Source organism: Gossypium raimondii, chromosome 10 (genome assembly GCF_025698545.1).
Source record: "Gossypium raimondii isolate GPD5lz chromosome 10, ASM2569854v1, whole genome shotgun sequence".
NCBI classification, from domain to species: Eukaryota; Viridiplantae; Streptophyta; class Magnoliopsida; order Malvales; family Malvaceae; genus Gossypium; species Gossypium raimondii.
Genome location: NC_068574.1, coordinates 726728 through 753966, shown reverse-complemented (window position 1 = coordinate 753966; position 27239 = coordinate 726728). Strand labels below are relative to the sequence as shown.

At 32.0% G+C, this 27239-nt stretch overlaps 5 protein-coding genes across 6 annotated transcripts; 4 read left to right on the top strand and 1 right to left on the bottom strand.

The window, feature by feature from the left end:
• Window positions 1–3190, top strand: LOC105777760 (uncharacterized). Of its 2 annotated transcripts, XM_012601200.2 has the most exons (5): window positions 2–521; window positions 1261–1710; window positions 1795–2092; window positions 2570–2695; window positions 2835–3190. In XM_012601200.2, exons 1-5 carry the CDS (start codon window positions 117–119, stop codon window positions 2846–2848), a joined length of 1293 nt encoding a protein of 430 aa, XP_012456654.1. In that variant the 5' UTR covers window positions 2–116; the 3' UTR covers window positions 2849–3190. The 2 variants fall into 2 exon arrangements, with proteins under 2 accessions (XP_012456655.1, XP_012456654.1); XM_012601201.2 differs by lacking the exon at window positions 2835–3190 and having other exon boundaries at window positions 1–521; window positions 1795–2064; window positions 2570–2658.
• A 4964-nt stretch (window positions 3191–8154) lies between these two features.
• LOC105777934 (EH domain-containing protein 2) lies at window positions 8155–12412 on the top strand. The gene is made up of 16 exons (XM_012601463.2): window positions 8155–8312; window positions 8401–8480; window positions 8774–8842; window positions 8944–9001; window positions 9088–9143; window positions 9256–9298; window positions 9387–9448; window positions 9676–9789; window positions 9875–9977; window positions 10067–10116; window positions 10285–10413; window positions 10494–10745; window positions 10836–10915; window positions 10993–11119; window positions 11434–11577; window positions 12102–12412. Exons 1-16 carry the CDS (start codon window positions 8228–8230, stop codon window positions 12285–12287), a joined length of 1638 nt encoding a protein of 545 aa, XP_012456917.1. The 5' UTR covers window positions 8155–8227; the 3' UTR covers window positions 12288–12412.
• A 1470-nt stretch (window positions 12413–13882) lies between these two features.
• On the top strand, window positions 13883–16628 carry LOC105775016 (tropinone reductase-like 3). Its single transcript, XM_012597561.2, has 6 exons — window positions 13883–14088; window positions 14238–14354; window positions 15099–15233; window positions 15366–15491; window positions 15574–15675; window positions 16264–16628. The coding sequence occupies exons 1-6, from the start codon at window positions 13951–13953 to the stop codon at window positions 16411–16413; spliced, it is 768 nt and encodes a 255-aa protein (XP_012453015.1). The 5' UTR covers window positions 13883–13950; the 3' UTR covers window positions 16414–16628.
• A 918-nt stretch (window positions 16629–17546) lies between these two features.
• Window positions 17547–20749, top strand: LOC105778033 (tropinone reductase-like 3). Its single transcript, XM_012601596.2, has 6 exons — window positions 17547–17728; window positions 17874–17990; window positions 18434–18568; window positions 19490–19615; window positions 19722–19823; window positions 20480–20749. Exons 1-6 carry the CDS (start codon window positions 17585–17587, stop codon window positions 20627–20629), a joined length of 774 nt encoding a protein of 257 aa, XP_012457050.1. The 5' UTR covers window positions 17547–17584; the 3' UTR covers window positions 20630–20749.
• Window positions 20750–21324: 575 nt separating this feature from the next.
• LOC105777899 (uncharacterized membrane protein At1g16860) lies at window positions 21325–25856 on the bottom strand. Its single transcript, XM_012601406.2, has 4 exons — window positions 24963–25856; window positions 22870–23025; window positions 22575–22786; window positions 21325–21822 (listed from the first exon to the last, which is right to left on the bottom strand). The coding sequence occupies exons 1-4, from the start codon at window positions 25692–25694 to the stop codon at window positions 21630–21632; spliced, it is 1293 nt and encodes a 430-aa protein (XP_012456860.1). The 5' UTR covers window positions 25695–25856; the 3' UTR covers window positions 21325–21629.
• Window positions 25857–27239: the final 1383 nt, after the last annotated feature.

Sequence of the window (27239 nt, the reverse complement as noted above, 5' to 3'; positions counted from 1 at the left end):
TTGAGCAACAATTACGAGTTTGAAAATATAGCCCATTTTCAAGCAAAATTGATCATTCTTTATATGTTTTTCTCTCAAATCCCGAATCTGACTTTACAATCGAAGTGTCCCAAGCTATGGAAAATGAAACCCAATCTTTATTACCCAAAAACAGATCATCAAATCCAAGCTATTCAACTCCAGAAGGGCTCGAATTAAGGAGTTTCAGATTAGGTCTCAACTGGTTTTGTTTAGATCAATCCAATTTATGGAAAGTGAGTCTTTCTTGGTCTTTCTTCTTCGTGCTTGCTATTGGGGTTCCGATTATTTCGCACTATGTTCTTTTATGTTCAAACTGCGATGAAAAGCATCGGCGACCGTACGATGCGGTGGTGCAGTTATCACTTTCCTCTTTTGCGGCGGTTTCTTTTATTAGTTTATCTTCTTGGGCTCGGAAATATGGGATCAGGAAGTTCCTTTTCTTGGATAAATTGTGTGATGTTAGTGATAAAGTTCGAAAAGGATATGCAGAGGAGCTGCAGGTATGTGTTTTTTTTTCCATGGATGGTTCAGTAAAGCTCATTTCAAATTCGCTGATCAGTGATCATCTTTTTGTTGTTTATCAATTTTTTGATGTATCTTTGTTGATGAACTTTGGAAGCTGTAGAGGCTTTTAGGAGATAAATCTCAGAGATAAAAAGAGGTTAATTGCACTAAATATCTTCAATTATTGCTCGGATTCTAAATGAGCCCATAAACTTCAGGTTGAGTATTTTAAAATGGTGAATGTACTTGGCAGGTGCCTCTATTATTAAGATCAGATCAAATTAGTCCCTCTATTATCAAAGGGATTAATTTAGCCCTTGTACTATTAAAACAAATCTAATAAGTCCAAATTTTAATAGATTTAAATTTTACTGATTGAAAAACGTAATTTAATATTAATAGAGATAAAGTTTTGGTCATAAGCAAATCTGAGGGGGTTGGTAAGGCTTCGGCCCACCCAAAAATGAATTTTTTTTAATCCAGTCCTCTTATAAATTAATATATATATATATATATATAGTAAAATTGCACTTTGAATGAAAAAAATTCTGTTTATTCCTTTCAAAATATAAAATCATAAATTAATACATGAAAACCTTATATTTTGATCCTTCAAAAATTTATAATTAAATTTCGGCCCCTGCTAAAAGGAATTGGTTTTGGTTTTTCTTTTTTAAATCATTCAACAATATATTTCCTGGTATCCTCTAAAATGTGAAGCTATGATATTTGCAGAAATCAATGAAACTCCTCTGTGTATTTGTGCTTCCTTGTCTTGCTGCTGAGAGTGCATACAGAATTTGGTGGTACGCCACCGGAGCGAGCCAAATTCCGTACCTTGGCAACATGTACGTGAGCGACATCATTGTGTGTGCGTTGCAGTTGGCGTCGTGGCTTTATCGAACATCCATTTTCATCCTGGCCTGCATCTTCTACCAACTTACTTGTCATCTCCAAATACTCCGACTCGAAGACTTTGCTCAAGTTTTTCAAAAGGAAACTGAAGTGCGTTCGATATTGGCCGAACACCTCAGGATAAGAAGAAATCTTCGGATCATAAGTCACCGGTTCCGCTTATTCCTTTTGTTGTCATTGGTGTTGGTCACTGCAAGTCAGTTCTTTGCTTTGCTCATGACAACTCGAACTACTACCGCTGTAAATATCTACGAGGTCGGAGAACTAGCGGTAAGCCAGTACATTGCTATACTATCTGTTTCGAGACTTGCTTAAAACGTAAAATCGTAATTTCCTATATGGTGATTGATGCAGTTATGCTCTATAAGTCTAGTAACCGGACTATTCATCTGCTTGAGGAGTGCCACAAAGATCACTCACAGAGCACAGGCTATCACGGGCCTTGCCGCTAAGTGGCATGTATGTGCAACAATCAACTCTTTCGACGAAGCTGATGGTGAAACACCCATGGCTCAGATCGTTTCTCCACAGATGTATCCGGTGGACGTCGATTGGGAATCAGATGAAGAAGATGAAGGGGATGATTTGGATAACACGAAGCTTGTCCCCATTTTTGCGCACACGGTATCTTTCCAAAAGAGACAGGCATTAGGTTAGCTTGAAAAAGAAGTATCGTTTATTTGGTAAAAGTACCATGGAGGCCTTTGTATTAGAAGTCGGATTGCATTTTGCCCCTTTTACTCAAAAAATGAACAAATTAGTCCATGTACATTAGATCAACAAGCAAACTGGTCATTCTATTAAAAATTCGATCAATTTCTATTGTTAAAAACTGGTGGTCCCTGTATGTCAAAATGAGGTACACCTGGCATGCCACGTGTAATTTTTTGGTATTATGCCATATCAGTTTTTAACAGTAGAAATAGAATAAATTTTTAACAGGAAGGATCAGTTTGCTCTATGATCTAACATATAGGGAGTAATTTGCCCATTTTTTTAGTTAAGGGAGCAAAATGCAAATTGACTCCTAATGCGAGGGCCCTCCACAATACTTTTAACCATTTAATCTCTCTAATCTGCATACATTTTGCAGTATAATCCTAATATCGGTTCCTTAAACGTGTTGCAGTGACATATCTAGAGCACAACAGAGCTGGAATTACAGTGTACGGTTTCATGGTAGACAGAACTGGAATCCACACCATATTCGGGATCGAACTAGCTTTACTGCTTTGGCTACTCAACAAGACAATAGGTATCACTTATTCACCTGCAAATTTGGTTTAAACCCGAACGAAAACATCGATATTATCGGCATTTGGCATTTCCTTTTAAACCAGATAAACACTCTTCGTAACACTAACTATATTGCATCCTATCCTTTTTTTCCACAGTAAACTTGACATGAACACCATATATGACGGACAGAACTCGACCCGACAGCACGACTGCTATCGAAATTGTGAAACTATAAGGTGATTGAAACATCACCTTTTATTGAAATCAAAGAAGCATATCTACTAGTGAACACAATATTATGGTGGATGCATGTACATCAAATACAAGTTCATATCTCAAACTCAAATCTCTTTACTTGGTTCTCAAGCAACCCCTAGTTGCTTCTCTTGGAGTACTTGTTTGTTTGTTTGTTTTTGCAGTTTGTACTGCACTTACTTATAGGTTTTGTATATGCTATAATGATTTTTGAGTGGATAAATTAATGAAAATAATTAATATTTAGAGTTATTAATCTATTCTTTTCTTTCCAAGCTTTTCAGAATTAGATCGGTGGTCCAACCAATCAGGTCATCGATTTGTTAGCTCGATCGGTCCAGACAGAGTTTGATTAAATAAATCATTAAAAAAAATAAAAATCAAGTTTCTTTAAAACTTATCAAAACATTGTATGTTACTTCCAAAATGCTTTCATGGAAGAATTGGCAATTTTCGATAATATTTTAAAGTTTGAAGAAGTAAAAAAAAAAAGAGAGATAAATTCTCGGTGCTTAACATTGACATGAATAAAGCTCAATTTGGTATCAGGTTCTAGTTATGGCACGATCTTATCCTTTGTTAAAACATTTTGGTTAAAATATATCATAGCTCCTTATATTCTTCATAATTTAGAATTTAGCTCTTATATTTTTATTTTAAGAATTTAATTTTTACTTTTCAAAATTCGTATAACTCATAACACCGATTTTTGGGTTGTAATTAGCTTGAATTTAATAATAAAAAAACAGCGTTAATAGTTGGACCACAATTTTAAAATCTAAAAAAGTAAATGGACTAAATTTCTAAAAATAAAAATAAGGACTAAATTTTAATTTTTTTAAAGTAAAGGGACTTATAATAAATTTTAATCAAATATTATATCCAGAAAAACTAAAAATATGTTGATTCACGCTATAAAAATCGGTGGAGGATATTTCTCCATGATTTCATATCCCACTATATATGGAACAATTGAATTTCTCTTTTAAAAAATCAACCATTTCTTACTTATTTTCCGGCAAAGCCTAAAGTAAAAATACAGTAAGTTGAGGGCAAACAAGATAAAGACAAAACATAAACCCTGATTCACTCCTAATTATTCCAATTTCCAAACCCTATAAATTCGTAATATCTTTTCTAGTGATCTCTTTCCTTAAAATGGGACTTCAATTTTATAATTACTAAAACCTAAAAGAATATAACCAAAATTTTTCAACTTTCAATATTTACTTTTTTAAAAATTTTATCCTTTTAGCTAAATTTGACAGTTAGTTTTTCAAAAGAGTTAAATAATTTTTCAATAAAAATATTGATTAAAAGATTAATTTTTAAGAAACTAGCGCATGCTTCATGTTAAATGACATTAATTGTCAACAAATAATTTAAAAATTATTAAAAAAGAAGCACGAGGGCTATCATATTTAAAAATTAACGTTTTCTTTAGTATTTTCGTTAAAAATAATAATTTAACTATTTTTAAAAGGTTTAGGATTAAATTCAACTTTTCTTAAAGATTAACGCCAAATTTAACTTTTTAAAAGAAAGGAAAAAGGACCAATTGGATAAACCTATAAGCTTTAAGGGCTAAATTTATGGTTATACCAAAAACAATTTGTTAATATTATACCATTGTTCGAAATTGGAAAGTCTTTTGACACATCTGATTTTCTGGTCGTCAAAAAGTTTACATCCTTCAATAAAGCATATCTCTCACACACACACACACACACACACACACACACACATACACTCTTCAGCCTTAAGGGCTGTAAGCATGTTATTCATCTATTTTCTCTTTGATTTCAAATTTTCTAAAAAAATGTTAAATGTTTTTAATGCTATTTAGCTTTGTTTAATGTTTGACCTTCTTATTGAACTTTATTTATTTTCATTATTTTCGTCTCATGATTTTCTTTATTATAAAAACAAATGTTTTCAAATACGAGACTTCAACAACTTAAGTAATTTTTTTACCATCAAGGTTTTATCTCTAGATTTTATTAAAAATTTTGATATATTTATTGAGTGAGAGTATCATATAGTCTCTAAACATGAAAAAGAATACACAAATTTGACCCCATGATTTATGACATATAAATCATTGACGGGGAAGCATACTACGAGGGGCTTTGAGGGGTTGGAGGGGCCAATGTGAAATTTTACTATTATACTAATTTGTACATTCATAAACTTTAAAGGGGCACGCCTTTGCATACTATCATGTTTCAAGCTACATTTGCATGTGGTTATATTTCTATTCAAACATTATTGAGTATTCTTGTTTTGTGAGCTGGCCAATACTTTCAAAAGAATTTAAAAAGAAAACATCAGCCGAGTATAATATATCAAACTTGTTGAGAGTTTATAACCCTTTACATTTCTACCTTTTTTTCCGTTACATAAATGATATTGTAACTAGTTATGTTATTTGTTATATACAGTGTTTTCGTGTGCCTAAATTTGATAAATGGGAAAATGGTAACACATCTTATTCACCTTACTTTAAAAGAATTAACCCAAATGATTCTATGGAGAATCCAATGGCCTCGGTGCATATAAAGGGAGAATCAAGAGACTCAAGTAAGTTGGATTCGGCAAGCAAACGTAACGGTGACGGAAAGGGTACATGGAGTAATAGAATTGGTGCCTATGATCATCATAAGAGTACTACAAGTGCAAGTAGCCATAGAAGAATGGCTCTGGAATCCGATAGTGAAAAGAGCAACCCTGACTATTCAGTCGTGACATCGAGTCATCGACGTCTGTACTCTAGCCAAAAGAAAGCTCATGTCGGAAGAAGTAACTCCTCTTCATCATCTGTCGGGACAATTTACACCGACTCGTATTAGCAATCAACTTGATGGTAACAAAGTAAGTATTTAACTTGATTACCTATTTTGACATTTAATTTTTGTCAATTACAAAAATTAAATTGTTTAGAAAATGTCAGATCGTAAAACATATTATTGCTATCCTTTTTTTACTAAATTCATTGTAAATTAATTTACTTTGTTATTATTCTCATACACGTATAAATTAAGGGCAAAATCAAGAAATTTTTCTAGGGTTGGAATTAAATTATATGCTTTTATAAGAGTTAAAATGTAATTTCTCAAATTTAATAGTTTTTATATTTAGGGTAAATTACAAAAATAATCACTTTTGTTTGTCTTAGATTATATTTTAGTCACTTATGTTTGAAATGTTACGTTTTAGTCACTTGCGTTATTATTTTGTTATGAAGTGGTCACTTTACTGTTAAGCTCCGTTGCCTCCCTAATGTGGGTCTTACGTGGCAGTCCAAATGGGTTTTAAATGCCAACTTGGATGTCCTACGTGGTAGTCCAAATTAAATTTATTTAATTAAAAATCTATTTTCATCCCGACAACTAGATATCCAAATTGGCATTTAAAACCCTTTTTGACTACCACATAGGACTGCCGTTAGAGAGGTAATGAAGTTTAACGACAGAATGATCACTTCGTAGCAAGCCAATAACGTAAGTGACTAAAACATAAGTGATTAAAATGTAAAATGAGGCAAACAAAAGTGACTATTTTTATAGTTTACCCATATATTTATGATCTTTAAAAGACTAAATCAAAATTCTATCATTTTTAAAGTGGTCAAAGTGTAGTTTTCTATTAACGAAATAAAAATTTTATAAAATTTAAAGGACCAAAAAATAAAATTTTACATTTTAGGTACGAGCTCCTGCGAACCCTTATAAAATAAATAAAATACAATTTTAACCTTTTAATTAATCGATAATGCAGAAAATTTATTTTGTGAGGGCTAGATTACTTTTATTTAACATGTATGTATGATTTGATGTGATATGGGGTTGATTAATTAGCAGCATCATAGAAGGGCATCCTCATCGATACCAAAATTTGGGGAATGGGATGATACAGATCCCACATCGGGTGAAATGTTTACGGCTATATTTAGCAAAGTGAAAGAAGAGAAGAAGCATGTTCTCTCTAATTTCGACTTTCCAATATCCAATTATGGTAATCAGAGTAAACATAGAAGTCCTAGGTACGTATATAATTTCACTGTAAATACGAGGCATAATAATAATAATAATAATTATTATTATTAAAATTTATTTAGAATGTAATTGTTTTTGTTTTTGAATCATGCAGATATGCTGTTGTTTATCTTCGCATGAAAATGATTAATATGTTCGGAATTAGGGATGAAGCTAAAAGTTTATCTTTGAGAAGATTAAAGTATAATTTTATTTTTATATGTATTAATTATTTTAAAATTTTTAAGAGTTTAAATTGAAAAATTTTCATTTTAGGGACCAATATATCATATTTTAGAATGTGAATTTTTTTTCAAGGAAACAGTGCACTTTTCTTAAAGCAATAAGTAGGAGCAAAACTAAAAATTTTATTTAAGGATGATTGAAATTAAATTATATAATTTTATCTTTTTTAATAATTTATATTGATACTAATTAAGTGTTAAAAAAATGTTAGGTATGGGCCATTGAAAGCTGGATTCATGTTAATGTCATTTTCCTAAAACTTTGGCATCTCCTCCACACCTTTTGAGGGATCTAAAGTCCAAGTTTAGCCATCTCATTTCATTAAATTACACACAAAAATAGTTTGCATTATATTACTGCTATATCAGTCTATAAGCCAAGTTATTTGATTTGGTTCGAAGATTTATTAAAAGTGAGAGAGTTTGAGCTAATTTTAAAGCCTAATGATTAATTTTAATCACATAAAAGTTGAGTGATAATTTTATCAATATTCTTAAAATATAATAATTAACATCAATTAAAATAAAATATAATGACAAATTTCAATATTCAATTATAGTATAATTCTTATTTATTTATTTTTATTTTATAATCTATTTAAAATTTATATTTGATATAATTAAATATTTATATTAAAATTATATTTTATTATATTTGATATCTGTTTAAAATATATATTTAAAATTGTGATAAAAATTTCAAATTCAAAAAATTACAAAATAAAATATTTTATCCATTTTTAAAATCTAAATCATGATGTAACCCAAAATACAATGATCATCGCATGGCCTATATCCGTCTAATCAATTGAACGTAAAAATACAATTAAACCCTCGAATCTGTATCCTTTTTATGCTTAAAAAAGGCGCATATATCCGACGCCGTTTTCCCCTTCTTATCCCGAGCGCCAAACTCATTATAAAAAAGGGAAATCAAAACGGCAAAATCATATCATATTTGTTTTGTTTTTAAATTTCGAATTTCAAAAATCTCAACAGTGTGTGAGCGTGAAAATGGAGGCAAGTTCATTGCCGATCGATTCATGCTCCAAAGAGCACCAAAAGATCTACAGAGATTGGTTCAATATCGCCGATTCAGGTTTCTTCCTTTACTTTCTTTGTTCTTTAATCACTTTCTTTCGGATTTTTTTGTTGAATTTCGAGTATAAACTTTTCTTTGATTACAGATCGAGATGGACGTGTTACTGGAAACGATGCTACGAAGTTCTTCGCCATGTCTAAACTCTCTCGTCAAGAACTCAAGCAGGTAATGATATATTCTTGTTCATAAAAATTAGTCAATCCATTTACTAAATGCTATTATGTTGCTAAATAGAAACTGAGGCCGCGCTTCTATGTCATTGGCCTTTCTTTGAATATATAAATGGATTTTGGAGTTACCGTAAACAGTTTACGTATTAGTAAGATTTAATCTTCCTCTAGACTAGGAGAATATTTGTTATAGAAACTTTTCCTTTCATTTGTGGTTTGTTTATGTTTAATTTTGATTTTTTTTGAATTTACGGTTTTTTGTTTATGTTTTTCGTTTTCTATCTTCAGATTTGGGCAATTGCAGATTCTAAACGACAAGGATATCTAGGATTGAAAGAATTCATTGTTGCTATGCAGGTTGTATAACGGATTAGTGTCTTTATTTCTAAATAGAGATTTTATGATTTTCTTCTGCTGTGTGATTTAAGTGTTCATTCTTCTTCTGTGTTGGTTTCCAGCTGATATCTTGGGCACAAGCCGGTCATGAAATAACCTTTGATATTCTTAAAAGTTCAGGCAAGTTGCAGATAACAAATTTCTGTGTTGCAAATAACATATTTTTTTATGTTTAATCCATATTGATGGTTCTTTGCTTTATTTAGCGGACTTGGAGAATATTGGTCTTCCTGCAATGGAAGGTGTGGATGCTTTAGCAGCGGTAAGGGGTCTTATTTCAGGCTTTCCTAGTTTAATTGCTTGAGTTAAAAGCTCTCATCTATTGTCTTCCCAATTTAATTTCTTTGTTTTTTTTACTTGCTCTCCTCTCTCAGAAGAAAAAGGATTTCGCAACAAATGGTGTGCATGACATTAATGGTTAGATTCTGCCCTATCCTTAAGTGTTTCTTTTTAACGAGATTGTCTGATTGGGATCTAATGAATTAGCTTACTGCCAATGCTGCAGGATCTAATCATCATCAAGTTCCAGCATCTGCTAAATGGTTCACCTCAAAGTCCTCCAAAAAGGTTGTTTCTCAGTTCCTTTTTTCCCTTGGTGGAGTTTGTTTTTTCTCTGTATTCTATATTGACTTGTTCTCGGTTCATTGTATCTTTTCCATATTTGTGGCTAACCTTTGTTGCCTATCTGATTTATGACATGTCTCAATTTAACACAAATAGGGTGTGTTTTTCCCTACGTGCTGTTCAAACCTCTAAGTTGTTTGATTAGTTCGTTTTCTCTGTTTATTGCTCAGATACCTCCAAGTGCTGTTACCTCAGTTGTCGATGGCTTGAAGAGATTGTATATTGAAAAGCTAAAGCCATTGGAATCTACCTATCGATTTAATGATTTTGTGTCTCCGTCATTGGTAAGTGAACTGTGCTTGAAGTTGTAACCAAATAGAAAACTGTGCAAACTTGAATTGAATGGTCTATCTGATTTTCTAAATGCAGACAAACAGTGACTTTGATGCTAAACCTATGGTTATGCTGTTGGGTCAATATTCAACCGGGAAAACTACTTTCATAAAACATTTGTTACAATGTGATTACCCAGGTAAGCTAAAGGTATTTATTCCGGTTTCTTTCCTATGATAAGCTGACTATGATGCGTGCTTGAGCTTTCCATCTTCATTCTATTGTCAGGAGCTCATATTGGACCGGAGCCTACAACTGACAGATTTGTGGTTGTAATGGTACATAAAACCATGCCCAAACTACCTGGTTTTGGAAGTGTATATATATGGATTAAGGAGTTCTAAAACTTGTGTTTAGATTGCAATACTAGTTTTATTTATGATATCATTGTTCTGTTACTGTTAGTTTCTTGTAAAATGTTTGATTTCATGTTCTTTTAACCTCAGTCTGGACCTGATGAAAGGAGTATACCCGGCAACACTATTGCTGTTCAAGCAGACCTACCATTTGGTGGATTGACAACTTTTGGAGGAGCTTTTTTATCCAAATTTGAGTGCTCTCAAATGCCACATCCAGTAAGAACTTTTGATTTTTCCTTTTTGTATAAACTAATCTATCACTTATTTTCACTGATATTTTATTATTATGGTTGCAGTTGTTGGATCAAATAACATTTGTGGACACCCCTGGTGTTTTATCCGGAGAAAAACAGAGAACTCAACGAAGTTACGACTTCACCGGTGTTATATCGTGGTTTGCAGCTAAATGTGATCTTATTCTTCTTCTATTTGACCCTCACAAATTAGATATAAGTGATGAATTTAAACGAGTAATTTCGTGTTTACGTGGCAACGATGACAAGATACGGGTTGTCCTAAACAAAGCACACCAAGTTGACACCCAACAAGTACGATATTCTCTCCTTTTGTTCTATCCGTAGATTATTGTCATAGTAGAACTTAATACATTCATTACAATTAATTAATGTCATTAACAGCTAATGAGAGTTTATGGAGCTCTGATGTGGTCTCTTGGAAAAGTCCTGAATACCCCTGAAGTTGTTCGTGTTTACATTGGGTAAGCTCATTAATGAAATCTCATGTTAACATTTCTTCACCATTTTAGCAATTCTAATCTGCCTTTTCAATTGTTAGCTCTTTTAACGATAACCAAATTAACGAAGCTGATGTTGATCAATTGGGGCAAGACCTTTTTGAGAAAGAACAAGATGATCTTCTCAAGGACTTATTAGACATTCCAAGAAAGGCTTGTGATCGTCGGGTATGTTTTATGCTCTTCATATCAAAATTGCCCATGCCCTTGTTTGATAATTTACACTCATGCATATTTAGCTATACACATTCTTGTATGGTTGTATGCATTGTTTTTAAAATAGACAGGACTGGCTGGTCGGACTGATTGGACTGGGAATTGGCTACAGTATCCATTAACCAGTGGTTGAACATATTGAATCATTTCTCCATTTTTTAAATTTTTAAATAATTTATTGAACCGGTCTGACTAAAAGCGGTTTTGAAAACCTTGTGTGTTTTGTTAATCCGTATGCATATGATTTTGGACATGCCATATTGCAGATCAATGAATTTGTGAAGCGTGCTAGAGCTGCAAAAATTAATGCTTATATAGTTAGCCATCTCAAGAAAGAGATGCCTAGTATGATGGGCAAAGCTAAAGCTCAACAACGGCTTATTGATAATCTTCAAGATGAATTTGCCAAGGTATGTCTCTCTCTTCGATCTTTTATTATTTCTTTCTCGTTTTGTTGTGGTTAAATTTATGGTTTTGGATCCTATACAATTCTTAAATTTAGAATTTAATTTCACTGGTTCTTCCACTTCCATAATTTACTAGTTAGTAACGGTGTTGAGTAATCAAATTAAAATATCGACATGTTAACACTTAACTAAAGATCTTTATGGGTTAAAGGGTTGGGCCGGGTTTAGTTCGGGTTGAACTTATTCATAGGATCAATACATATTTATACTATCTGCTTAACTTATTTCTCAGACTTAATATTCTATTTCAAATTCTCTAAAATTTCGAATAAATTATGGAGCTTGGGTTATTAGTTTGACCTATGAATAAGTATACTAATAACATTATAATTGTAAAGGATCAATTTAAGTATAAAAATTAAATCCTAAAATTTGAACAAAGTAGAGATTAAAACCATAATTTTGACCTTTTGTTTTGACTTTATTTTCACTTTGGTAATTTATTGATGTAATTTTATCTCAAACAGGTCCAACGAGAATACCATTTGCCGCCGGGTGATTTCCCGAGTGTTGAGCACTATAGGGAGGTGTTGAATAATTACAATATAGATAAATTTGAAAAACTGAAACCCAAGTTGGTACAAGCCGTAGACGATATGTTAGGATATGAAATCCCAGAGCTATTGAAGAATTTTAGGAATCCCTATGAATGAAAATGCAGTTGAATTTTTCTTTTTTGACTTTCCCTAAAGGAATATACTTGGCGATTTTCCCCTTTATGTGAGAACCAAGCTTTGTATTTATCTCCGCTTTAAGTGGTCTTTTTAAAGCTTGTTCATATGGTTTCTTGTTTGTGCTGTTTTGCTTGTGAATTTTATCATTCATTAGTGTGATCTTGAAGTTCTCAAATATAAGCTATGGCTGCTAATTATATTATATTATTATTTTGTTGCTAATTATATTTTACATATATACGTGTATATATGGTGTCTAAAATATTAGTCCAATATGGCGATTAATTATTAGTCCAATGTGGCGTCCAATTCGATAGATACGAATGCAAGTCTAAATAAATGTGCCAACTACATGAATTATTCAAGAATTTAAATTTTAAAAGTCAACAGAAAAACGATACACTGATGCAAGGAGCAAATTGTTCCCTGCAACAAGCTTCTCTTTCGTGCTTTTATATTTATTTATCTTAATGGTTTCTTAGGATTTACTCTTAGTCTTTCTTTGAAACTGAAAGAAAACAATGAAAAAAAAATTGAAAATATAAAAATATATTGTAAAATTATTTTAATGGTTTCTTAGGATTTACTCATTATACAATTGAAACTAGATAAATAAAATAAAATAAAAATATATTCTGTCATAAAATTTTAAAATTAAGAAATAATACTATACTCAAGATATGTTTGAAGGAGTGATTAAAAGTTAAATAATACGGCTTCATCTCCTTTCTTATATTGTAGGGATAAAAAAAGGGTAAGATTGTATGTCATATTAAATATATATCTATACTACAATTTTTGTGTGTGTGTTTTTTTTGGGTAAGAAGATGGAATAAAAATTATCAAGAACGAATTCTAACATCAAGTCAAATTTTTTTTTAGAGAGCCGAAATAAAATTTAAAGTTCTTGGAGAGCCAAAAGATAAAATTTTTAGGACTAAAATGACAATTATCCCATTTGAACAAGGGGGACAAAACCTTGCATTAAGCTTGGTTGGTTGACAAGCTTCTTAAAAATTAAATATTAATACTTAAATTCTTATCTCTTATGTATTTATACTATTTATTAAGACTTTCAGTGAGTTGTTGTCAACCATCCGTCGGGTTCTAATTCAGTTAGGGAATTAACAACAAATCATTGTATTTGTAAAGCAAATTATATAATTACGTTGGCGTTTTCATCTTTTTATATTTTTATAATTCAACAAAAATTATCCATAATGAAATTTGAACTATGGGCACCATGCATATAAAACTTTTTCATTTACCGTTTGAATTAAAGCGATTTTTTATTTTTATTTGAAACTTTAATAATTTATATCTATGTTCTAAATTTTATATATTTGTGTATATTAATAATATTGTTCATTAAATTAATATCACAAATTAACTCGACACAAACTCAAAATTAATGATAAAATAATAATAAACAATTATATTCATTAATTTCGTTTTAAATACATAATTTCTACACATACACATGTGCAATAAGATTTCTAGTATATATATATTTTCAATAGGTGACAAATCCAAAAATTAATATAAATTTTAAATACTGGCGGGGCAGTCATAGTGAAGCCCTATATAAACGGAAATTAGAGAGAACTCTCTTCACCGCCATTGATTTTTTGAATTATACGAAATGGAGAAGAAAATAGCAGCTAGAAGATTTGAAGGTAAAGTCGCAATTGTGACTGCTTCAACTCAAGGAATCGGTTTCGGCATCGCACAGCGCCTTGCTTTGGAAGGTGCTTCAGTCGTCATCTCTTCTCGCAAGCAGGTTTTTTCAATTATTTCGCTCTTTAATAATTTCAAACTAATAATCGATTGTGATGTGATCTATTTATTGATTGAATTTTTTCGCTTGTTGTTTGATTTGTTTTGGATTTGATTATGGATGTTGATTGTGTTTTTGAATTGTGATCGTAGAAAAACGTGGATGAAGCAGTTGAAAAGCTTAAAGCTAAAGGAATATATGTTCTGGGAATCGTTTGTCATGTATCCGATGCACAGCAAAGGAAGAATCTAATAAACAAAACCATTGAGGTTAGTCAATGAAAAGCTTGAATTTTAATACCAATCGTTTAAAAGAAATGTTAATAAACTTGAGAACTTTGAGAATTTCCCTTTGATCTGTTCCGTTTGATAAGCTAATTTGACTGTGTCTTGCATCAGAGATGCACTCAACTATAATTGATCAAGTATTCTGAATTTTACTCCAGCTATTGGTACCGGGTAGATATTGTTCAGCGGTCAAATTTTGGTATTTGTCTCATTATTATGCTCAAATTTTTGATTTAGTCCTCGTACTTTTAATCTTGTATAATTTAATTCTCTACTTTTATAATATCATTAGTTAGTCCAAATAGTCTACCACTGTTAACTATTTTTGTTTGAATTCTGACTGAATTTTATTTGTTTTAGTTAAAAACACCGATTTCAACTCATTTTGTTGACATGATTTTTTTTTTGTGTGTGTTATGAGAGTATTCTTAAGCAAACACTACAAAAACATTTGAAGTTTGATTAATCAATTACATTATAAGAATAACTGAACCAAATAATGTCAAATTAAAGTAAAATTTGACCAATGTTAAGCAAGAACAAACTCTTTGAGATAAGAGATAATGTAAAATAAATTTAAACACCACAAATTCCAAGCCAGTCAACGGCTTGATGATCTCTTTTGTTGCCGATAAGATTGAATATGCAATTCTCTTGACAGCAGTGATGAATCCTTTGGTTAATTGGTATATATTATGCATAATATTGTATATGTTTTGGTTTCAGAAATATGGGAAAATAGACGTGATTGTATCAAATGCTGCTGTAAATCCAGTTAATGTGCCCATGTTGCAAACCAAAGAATCTATCCTCGACAAGCTGTGGGAGACAAACGTCAAAGCATCCATACTTCTTCTGCAGGTAAAATGAAGTGCTCACAAAAGAATATCAATAATGTTAACCAAGTATATCCCTTAATTGCAATAGAAACAAACAAGTAATATTTGGAAAGTTTGATGCATAGCCACTCTGTTTTCGTTTGTTATAATGCAGGATGCAGCTCCTCATTTGCAGAAAGGTTCATCTATTATTTTTGTTTCATCATATGGTGGTTATCATCCTCAGCCTTCAATGGCTATGTATGGGGTTACTAAGACTGCCCTTCTTGGTCTCACCAAGGTTGGCCTTTGTTTTATTTTTAAATGTTCTTTTACATGTATGTATGTATGTCCTTAGTGGTGTTGGGTTGATTCTTTGTTAGGCTCTGGCGGCTGAGATGGCCCCAAATGTTCGTGTGAATTGTATTGCTCCTGGTTTCGTACCAACTCGTTTTGCGGCATTCGTAACAGCGAATGAAGCCACGGTAAGTAGATGTAGTAGTTTGCTAAATTAATGGGTTTATTTCATTTAACGTCCTCATACTATTGTCGAGTTTTTAGATTGTTTTTTCTAAATTTCAAAATGTTTTAATCGAATCATAAAATTATCAAATATTATATCAATCATGCCTTTTTGTTAACATAGTCGATAATTTAGGAGTTAAATGTCTGCTTGAATATGACATGGAGTATATTTACAACATGTAGATTAAATTGTAAATATGTGTATCTACCACATGAATAATTTGGATATGGCATGTTAAAAAGACAGTGTCAATAAAAATTAGAAGGTCTATTTCTTTGTTAACACATTAGATCAAACCTGTCAATGCAATAGGTACACACGCGTTTACAATTTGATCCATGTCATATTTGAGTTAGCATGTAACACCTAAGCCAATAATAGCTAATTTGATGGAAAGATCTAATTGATATGATATTGATACTTTAAGGGCTCAATTAGAATGCTTTCAAGTTTAGAGACTAATTTAAAATCTATATTATAATTTGAGGATGTTTGATGGAATTAACCTCTAAAATAATTTATTTAATTTAAATGGCAATTATTGCAGAAAAAGTCCTTTGAGGATAAGACATTACTGAAAAGGCTTGGCACACCGGAAGAAATAGCAGCAGCAACTGCTTTCTTGGCTTCGGATGATGCTTCTTATATGACTGGAGAAACCATAATTGTTGCAGGAGGAACCCCCTCTAGACTATAGACTATGTTTCTTCTTGGGGTCTAATAGCAGTTTTAGTCCCTCAAGTATGCTGAAATTTGATATTTAAACTTTCTACTTTAATTTGGTATTTTTATAATATTAATAACGGGTCTAAATTGGTAACATCATTATTTGTTGCCGTTGAAGTGATGATGTGAACCTTTATTAACATTATAAAAATGTAAGACCAATTTATATTAAGGCAAAAGATTAAATTTCAAATTTCAGTATAAAAAGAATTAAAACCAAAATTAATCATTCTTGGCTACTTTGTGTTCGTACTTAGTTTCGATGTGATATGCTATTTATTTCCTATAGCAAAAACGGTTGCTTTGTTTTTAGCTAATGAAAATTTGTTATTAGTCTTTGTATTATGTGTAAGTTGTGGATTTAATCATAATATTTTCATTGGATAAGTTTTAGCCATTGTACTTTCGAATTGATCAATTTTAGCTTTTATACTTTTGAATTTTAGAATTTCAATTTAAATCGGATAGTAGCTATTAGTCCAATATTATGCATAAAATTGTAAATTTAGTCTATATTCTCCAATTCGATCATTTTAGTCCTCATACTTTTTAAATTTTGAAAATTCACTCTTGTCGAAACAACTGTCTTTAAATCTACTATGTAGCTTTTGTATGAATAATGTGTGAAAATAGCAAGCTAATATGACATTACAAATACTATGATATGTTTGCGTGTAAAACTTTGAAAATCTACAACTTAAAATAGTACAAGGATTAAGAATATAATTAAACATTTTAGCTTTTCCTTTTTCTTATTTTAAGATTAATTGTATCATATTTTTAATTTTAAATATACAATATACTCATTTTTTCAAAATTACAATTAATTAATTATATCAATACTTTCAATAAAATCATTCACCAAACTAAATAATTCAATTCCTAACTAACAAATTTAATAAAAAATTTTAGCAGTAGTAACTAACAAATTTAACAAAAAAATTTAGCAGTAGTAACCTTGAACCTGAATTTTAAAATTTGAAAAATAGATAGACTAAATTACTACAATTAAAAGTATAGAGACTAAATTCTAATTTTTGAAAAGTATAGTAACTTACAGCATATTTTAACCTTTTTAATATTACATCCATTAAGTGTACCGCCTCAATTGAAGCTGATGAGACTATAGTAAACCAAGTGAAATGTCGAAGGAAGAGATGAAGATCGGTAGAAGATTTGAGGGCAAAGTCGCAATTGTGACGGCTTCTACTCAAGGCATCGGCTTCAGCATCGCCGAGCGTCTCGGGTTGGAAGGCGCCGCCGTCGTCGTTTCTTCTCGCAAACAGGTTTCCTTTTTTTCTTTTTCTTTTTTTTATCTTCTTTTTGTATTTTCTTTTTCCAGTAGTAATTAAAGTTTTAAATTAGCTCGTTCTTTGTGTTCCTTTTCTGAATATAAGGATGAAATGTTCGTAATTTTGGTTCTGGATGTAGAAAAATGTGGATGAAGCAGTTGAAAAGCTTAAAAATAAAGGAATTCAAGTGTTGGGAGTTGTTTGCCAGGTCTCAAATGCGCAACAAAGGAAAGATCTTATTAACAAGACTGTTGAGGTTAAATGTTTTGATTCAAATTTTATCATTTTTCTTCTGATATTGGAAATTTGCATTGTTTTTTGGCTCTCTAATTCTCTACTTGGTGCAAAAGAATTTTGTTAATCTCTAATGGTTAATCTCTAATGGTTAATGTTTAAATTTACAAAATAAGAAAGTGGTTACGAATCTTAATCGTGATTAACAAAGCTTAAAAGTAGTTTCTGATAGTAAAAGCAATGCTAAAGAAAGAGCTTTTAGAAAGTGATTTTCCAACCTAACTAGCAATGTTAGTCCTTATTGAAATCCTTACTTTTGGAAATGCAAATGAACTGAGTTTGTTTATCCATCAAGAATATATTTATACTACTTTATGCTAGTAACACACATATATATACTTTTTGAGTAATATGTTTAATGATGCTTTATCATGTGATGAGAGGGTTGCTGGTTTTTGGTTTCAGAAATATGGAAAAATAGATGTGGTTGTATCAAATGCTGCTGCAAATCCTACTGTCAGTCTATTGTTAGAAACACCAGAATCTGTCCTTGACAAAGTATGGGAAATAAACGTTAAAGCAAGTGTACTTCTTCTACAGGTAAGTGTTTTGGATCTAGATCAATATTGGGAATTGAAACAACATATATGCTGCTGTAACTGTTTTGATTAGATTATTATTAGTGTTGCATTGTCTGGGTATTTTTCTGGTCCTGCATTAGGCACTCGCCTATATACCGTTGTTTGCCCAAATCAGTTCACTTGGTATGTGTTTAGCAAAATAAAGGTTTTTTGCCAGCAAAAAGCAATGCTAAATAATGCCATTCAAAATACTTTTAGAGCTAGTTTAATGTTGTTAGATTAAAAAGTTCATTTGAAAAGCACCTAGTAGTTAGCTTTCGGGTTGGTAAAAGTACCTCAGAGGCCCTTGTATTAGGAGCCAGATTGCATTTTTCCCTCTCTATTAAAAAAAAGGTAAATTAGTTATTGTACATTTGATCAAAGAGCAAATTAGTCTTTTTTTTTTTTTTAAGTTTCATCCATTTGTATTATTAAAAATTGGCATGCCTATGAAATAACCAGACAGTGTGACACATGCTGCCTTGTGTACATCATGCTGACGTACAAAGACCAGTTTTTAACAGCAGAAATGAATGGAATTTTTAACAAAATAACCGGCTTTAATCTAACATATAGGGACTCATTTGCCCATTTTTTAGTAGAGGAGGGCAAAATGCAATCTAACTCCTACTACAAGGGTTTCCATGTTTTTTTTTACCGTTATGGGTTTGGCTTTAAAAGCATGTTTACAAAGTGCTTTGGATAGCTCAACACACTCTTACAAAGTGCTATTTGAACCAAACTAAGAAACGGGCTATTAGGTGCTTTTCAAAAGCATTTTTTTCAACTGCAATAGCAATGCTAAACTGGTCATTGGTTACTTCTCCTAAATGTATATATATTTGTTAAACTTTGACATGTGTGCAGAAGGGCTGTGACTTACTTGTATTAACTACCGCAGGAGGCAGCTCCTTACTTGCAGAAGGGTTCATCAGTTGTTCTTATTTCCTCAATTATGGGTTATCACCCTCAGATTGCTATGGCTATGTATGGGATAACTAAGACAGCTCTTCTTGGATTGACAAAGGTTAGTGTCTACCTATGGAAATTATATTTTCAAGAATTCGACAAACCATTAAGCCCTCCTATATTTTTTCGATCTTTTATATAAGCATTAGCTGAACATATTTTAGGCTCTGGCAAAGGAGATGGCACCTGATACCCGAGTAAATTGTGTTGCTCCTGGTTTGGTTCCTACCAACTTTGCAGCATTCCTAACAAAAGATGAGGTCCTGGTAAGTAATTAAAATATGTGAACATTGTAATGAGAGGCAGCCATGTCCTTGGGACTTAATTTAATGGCTTATATCACAATTTGATCTTAAATTATACTTGTTTTCTTGTTAAAAGTATCATAAAAGTCTCTGTACTAGGAGTCAAATTGTATTTGTTATCTCTACTAAAAAATGAGCAAATTAATCTCTCTTTTAGATTAAAAAGCAAATTGATCTTTTCTATTAAAAATTTTATCCATTTGTAATATACGGCTGAAGAATAGCTAGACAATAGCACATGGTATGCCACGTGTACCTTATGCTAATGTACAAGAACCAATTTTGAACAATAGAAACGTATGGAATGTTTAATGAAAGGAACAGTTAGCTTTTTGATCTAACATGCAAGAATTAATTTGTCTATTTTTTGAGTAGAGGGGGCAAAATACAATTCTACTCTTAGTAGAGAAGCTTCTATAGTACTTTTACCTGTTTTCTCACTCTGGTATGGAGCTATTTTTGTCATAGTTTCCCCAAAAATAGAAGTTGCCAATAAAAACGTGAAATGTGGCACATTTTTATCGGATAAGGGTAATTTTTGGGAGTATGAAAATGATAGCAGGATGACAAAATTGTAACTTAAGCCTAATTTAAATGGGAATATAATATTGTTGCAGAGGAAGACGGCTGAGGAAAGCACATTACTTGGAAAACTTGGCACCCCGGGGGATATGGCTGCTGCAGCCTCTTTCTTGGCATCCGATGACGCTAGTTATATCACCGGAGAAACTCTTGTGGTGGCTGGGGGAGCCCCCTCAAGACTTTAGTAAGTTTCTAAAGGTTAATATTACATTAACAGCAACAATGTAATATTCCATCAAAATTATTGCATTTGTTTTGATAAAAAACTTTTCGTAATGCAAGATTTGTGTCAATTTTATCCTTTACTTTTTAGTGACTTTGGTTCATTTCATCAATCTTACCATGCACAACAGAACTTTTGTGCATACAATAAGGACATTAGCACATATAGGTTAAATTCTACTATTAATCCCTGTACTTTATAAAAGTTGTGAATTTAATCTTTATATTTTAATTTGATCATTTTATTCTTATATTTTTAAACCAAACTATATCTATTAAATTCGTTTAGTTCTGTTGTTTAATTCTATCATTTTCAAAATTTAATGCAGCAAATATATCATCATATTTTAATGCAACATCAGTTTATTATTTTTACATATTACTTACTATAAATTCATTATAAATCCACTAACTAATGAATTAATAATTGTTATCTATATCAAAACTAAAATTTCAAAATTAAAAAGTATAGTGTTTGACTAAAGATACAATCATACACATAATACAACATTAATAATTAAATTATACCATATGGATTTAACTATTTGGGTCGAGATTAAATTTTCAAAATTCAAATAGTACATGAACTAAAATTACTGATCAAATTAAAATACAAAGATTAAATTTACAAGTTTCACAAAATACAGGGACTAATAGCTAAATTTAACTGCAAATATATTATACACAGCTTGATAACAAGCTTTGCCTCTGTAATAATAGTAGCATACACACCATGTAGTTTATATCAACATTTGCACATCATCAATAGGAAATTAAACATGTAAAAACTATAGAAAAAAGATTACTTTTACAGGCTATAATTTACCTTGTCTAAAAGAAAACTAACTAGTTTTTTAACCCCTTAGGGTTACTCTCCAAGTGTGATAATTCAACCTTTTTATATACTTAACAGTATTTTACTTGTGACCTATACCGGAAAATAGTATGAAAATGCATCGCTATCTACACCGGGACAACATCGGCATTCTGATTATCATCACATGTCAAAATAAGACCTTCGACGTACATTGGGAGAAGGCACCGAATCCATTGACAGCGTGTTGAGATCGGTTCTGATGGTGGAACGATCATGAGCACATTGTCATGGCGCTGGACGACTCCCATTACACTGACGGTACTCCCCTCTTTTATGTAACTGTGTCACAAAACATGTCGTCACAATCAGGGCTGAACAAGAAAATCCGAAAATTAATTCAAACCGATGTATTTGGATAGTTTATGGAATACGAGTTTAAAAATCACGGTCTAAAATTAAACCGAATTTTATTTTTATTTAATTGATAATTAATTTTAATATTTTATGATATAAAAGTAAATATTTTATATTTAAAATAGTGAATATAATTAAAAATTACTGTTTTAAAAATATTTATAAAAAATACTTTTAAATTTTGTCAAATAATATTTTATATTCATATTGAAAACCGATGTGCACAATAAAGGTTAAAGTACTTGATAGGTCCCTGTATTTTAGGAACTATATCAAATTAATTCTTACATTATTAAATGAATCAATTTAGTTATTATACTAATAAAAGAAATTAAATAAGTCCAAATCGTAAAAGAGCTAACATTTAATGCATAAAAATGTCATTAAAATTATTATTTTCAATTGCAATTCAATTCCAAGCAAGAGATTTCATTTCCGAAGATAAAGAACTTTAAAAATATTAATTCTATTAAACAATAAATGATATTTTTTAAAGTTAATGTTAATTTTATTTCAATTCAGCCTTATTTGATTATTTTTAATAATATAGAAATTAAATCGATCCATTTAATAGTAGAGACTAACTTAATCAGGTCTCTACGATAGAGGAAGCTCTCAAGTACATTCACCGCACAATAAGACAACTTAAAAGTATAAGCACAACAGGAAATACATACCCCTCCTTTAGGCGCATTATACGGTCATCGCTCGACAGCTTGCGCTCTGCTAGCCAGCTTAAAAAGCTCGGAGATAAGTCCTTGTTTTCCTTTGTTATATCAACTACTGTAGCTGGTTCGACAAATGGAGCAACCTTAGCGCCATAACCTGCTTTCACTAATGCTCTCAATCCGGATTGGAAATCCGATATGTAGAAATCAGCAACGTAATTCTGTTCACAATAAAAATAACGGTTTAACAGACGATTTACGGACAGGTTCAATCTTGAAGATGTTTCTAATCTGAAACAAATACCTCGGAATAACTACATCCCCAAGAGAAGCAACGATGTTCAGGGTTCGAACTTTTCCCGCCCCACCCTTTATACTCGTACAATTCCGTGGAAACATAAACACATCTAGCCACCTTCTGGTAAGATGACTCCAAAGGAATGCTGCCACAGGTGACAACCTGCAACAAGCATTGTGATTTTATTAACTCTATTATAGCATAATCGATAAGAATTAACGACTTACGGGTCTACTAGGAAACTTTATAAGCATAAGCTTTGGGTTTCATTGTTAAAATCAAATAAGATAACCGGTTCAATTTGAAGAAGACAAAGTCCATGAGAACAAATCAATGCCATGTGGTAATGGTAGCCATAGATTTCCAATGAACAACACATGCAGTTCCCACACATTAAATGATGTACCCTACTAGTGGGTTTAGCATGTGAAGCATGCCTTCCCATGAGCCCAAGATCATGTGCACTAAATGTAACTTCTAAATGAATGGACATGAGTGATGGAAACTCAAAACCTATATTACTTGGACTCGAGTGTGGGTATCGAATATGGTTGGATTTCTCCAAGTTTTTCAATGTATTTGAAGGGAACTTAGAGGTCTTATCCCTATATTTGTCCCGGATATGATTATCGGATATGAGCACTTCAAGAAAAACAAAGAGTAAAAGTGACATAACCCAAAACTATATAGCTTCCATGTTATGAATAGTAAATTAAATTGGTAAAAGTACCATGGAGGCCCCTATACTAAATATCAGATTGCATTTTGCCCCCTCTACTCAAAAAATAAATTAATTAATTCTTGTACGTTAAATCGAAGGGTAAACTGGTCCTATTAAAAATTTCATTCATTTCTACCGTTAAAAACTGATCTTGTATGTCAATGTGATGTATACGTGGCATGTCACGTATCCCTGTTTGGTTATTCCGTCAGTCACGTTAGCTTTTAATAGTACAGATGGATAAATTTTTTTAACAGAAAAGACTAACATATTCTTTGAACTAACATATAGGGATTAATTTGTCCATTTTTTGAATATAGAGAGCAAATTTGACTCCTAGCACAAAAGCCTCCATGATATTTTTACCTAAATATGTCTAGAGAACAAAATTACCAACACTACATCAAATAGCTACAATTTCTTTTTGAACGAATAACTACTAGCTATACTTGGTTCAGCATTAACTCTATTTAGAATGTAAGCTTATGCATTGCATATTACTTGAATATAAATCATATGAGAGATCACATGGTATGATGCATTGACAATAAGTACTATAATCACAAGGTATGATGCATTGACAAGAAGTACTATAATCGTAAATCATATATTAAACCATAAAAGATTCAAATTATTTCTAGAAAAGAACATGTATTCAACACCATCCAGTGATTTATTTAAACTATAAAAACACTGTTGAGTGTAATGGCTAGTTACATTACATTCTCGAAAAATGAACTCTGATTCAAACATTGCACAGAATATTGTTGGGAAAAACATCTATAACCTTCAAAAAGATTACACTTCGTGGACCATAAAATAGATATAGAGTAATTGGGTGTAATAGTATGTCACATTACAGTCTCAAGGAAGGAAAACTGATTTAAACCTTGCAGATAATATAGTTGAGAGAAACAATCATAACCCCTGAAAAAGATTATTCTCCGTGGACCGTAATGGACATAGAGCAATTGGATGTAATGGTAACTCACGTAATACTCTCGAGGAGTGAACTCAAGTTCAAACTTGTATTATAATATTGTAGAGAGAACCAATCATAACTTTGAACAGATCACTCTTCGTGGACCGTAAAACGGACATAGAGCAATTTAGTGTAATAGTAAGTCAGACTACAATGATATTATCGAGAGAACCGACCATAACCCCAAAAAGATTACTCTTCATGAACAATAAAACAGACGTAGAACAATTGGGTGTAATGGTAAGTTATATTATGCTCTCACGGAGTGAACTCGAGTTCAAACTTGCAGATAATATCTTAGGGATAAACAACCATAAGCCCGAAAAAATTACTCTTCGTCCTAAAGCAAATAGACATGCAAAAATAAACTTAAATTAAAGGTAGTAAAAAATTTACCCCAGTAACCTTCACATATTGGCCATCAACAGCTCCTCTAAGCTCAGCATCTGGGTATTTCCTAATGAACCCCAACAAGCCTTTCCTTCCCCAAATGCAATTCCAAGCTAATCCCAGCCCCATTGGCACCACCACCGCACCGACAGCTCCAAGGACCAACACCTTTTTAATAGCCACCATAAGAAACGCTCCAACCAACAACCCCATAGCTACCACCACCATCACTACCCAAACCATAGCTTTAGACACCCGAAACCCATACTTCACCCCTTCCCGGAGATTCGTCATCGCCGGTCCGTACACCGATTTCCCCGACACAACACTCGTTTGCTCAGCCTGGCCGAGCTGCCCCGACCTCCTGGGACCCGAAGTGATGAGTCCAGTGGGCTGAAGCGGCAATGGCCCAGAAGATTTCCTGATCGGGCCTGAATTCGACCCAGATCGGATGGATCCACTGTTAGGCTGAGACGAAGACGAAGAACGTGAAGGTTGTGAAAACAATGACTGTTGCTTAGAGTTGGGGTTCGAATTGGAAAGACCACCACCGGTTGATGAACGATCAACCACTGCGATATCAAACATTTTGCCCAAATCCCCAGATTTTTTAACGTCACCGCCGGTGTACGGCACTGCCCTTGACGACATTGTCGGTTGCTTTTCTTTGAGCTGCTCCGGTCTCCCAGATACCAACAAGCCACTGCTTAGCTGGTGTGACACAGCCCGAGAACCCATTTGTTTCCTCTCCTTTTTTACTTACTATTTTCTATGAATTAAGCTTTACAATAACTATAAGGATTTTTGGAAAAAAGAGAAAAAAAAGAAGAGATGAAGAATTATTGAGCTTGTGGAGGTTGCAGGGAGTGGAATGTACTGTGGAAGAGAATGGTGGAATTAGAGTATATGGGGAATAGAAGAATGACGTAAATGTGTTAGATGAAATACGATAATGACATGTGTGTCCCCTTTGTCGTTCAAATGGCGGTGCTCTCCTCTCCACTTGTGTATATATGTATTGGAATAATTTTAGTTTGAGTCCCTTTATTATGGTATAATTTAACATTTAGTCTTTTTATTTTGGGTTAAATCATTTTTATGGGCACAACAATAGATATACTAAAATTCATTTCTCTTTCTTTTCCTAAGTTTTCTCTTTCTTTTCATTTTTGGAATCCATCACCCTATCGGAAGTTTTGTTAGTAGAGTTGTTTCTATAATTGGGGAATTCGTTGCTTCCTCAAATGTGCTAAGACGCATTCCCTTTCCCTCATTTACCTCAATTTCTTGGAAACCTCTTAGTAGGAACTTTTTTAAATTCAAAATGGATGGTTCAGCTCTTGGAAACTCGGAAAAGGTGGAAGCAAGTGCTCTCATTCGAGATGACCAGCAAATTGGGTATAGGCATATCCCTTGTGCAAGTAGTGTTCAAGTTGAGTTGTAAGCGCTTAAAGATGGGCTATACTTAGCGACTTCATTAAATGTCAAGGACATAGAGATTGAAGTTGATGCTAGCACTATCATTTACCTTATGTCTAATAATAACTCTGCTAATGTGATCCTCTTATCTTTGGTTGATGAGTATAGGATGTTTCGATAATCTTTGATTATTAGGTCGTTGCTACATGTATTTCGAGAATGAAACAAATGTGTCAATGCCTTAGCCCGTTTAGGGCGTAACTTCCAATCTACTTCCCGTTGTTGCATAATTGTATTATGTATCAAACTTGTCTCTTTTAATATTTTATAATTTTTTTTCTTTTTCAACAAATATAGTTAAACAACTCTAAAAATGTGTCAATTAATGGGTTTTTTTTTTTTTGTTATTTGTGAGGAAATCTATAAAATTTAAATTTATTGCATGCATTGAAAATTTTAAATACAATTATGCTGAAAGAAGGCAAAAAACTTTTGTTTCAATGGAATAAAATGAACAATTGTTAATTTTTTTATTTGTCAATATTTATTTTTAAGGGTTATAACATATGATGCAATAATTTAAAAATATATTATAAATTCTAGGTGGACCAAAAGTTACTTTATAAGACCAACATAATCTTTGTTAATAAAGTATTTAATATTTACAATTTAGTACTAAATAAATAACCATATTTTCTTCTATAAATTAATGTTAATGAGTCTTTTGTTACAAAGAATGTGGCAACATTTGTAAATAATTATTCAACTATAAAATATTAACAATAAAATTTAAGCTTAGGTTACGAGATAGCAATTATTATGGATATGCCTAAATAAAAAGTGTATATATTTAGAATTCGTGTG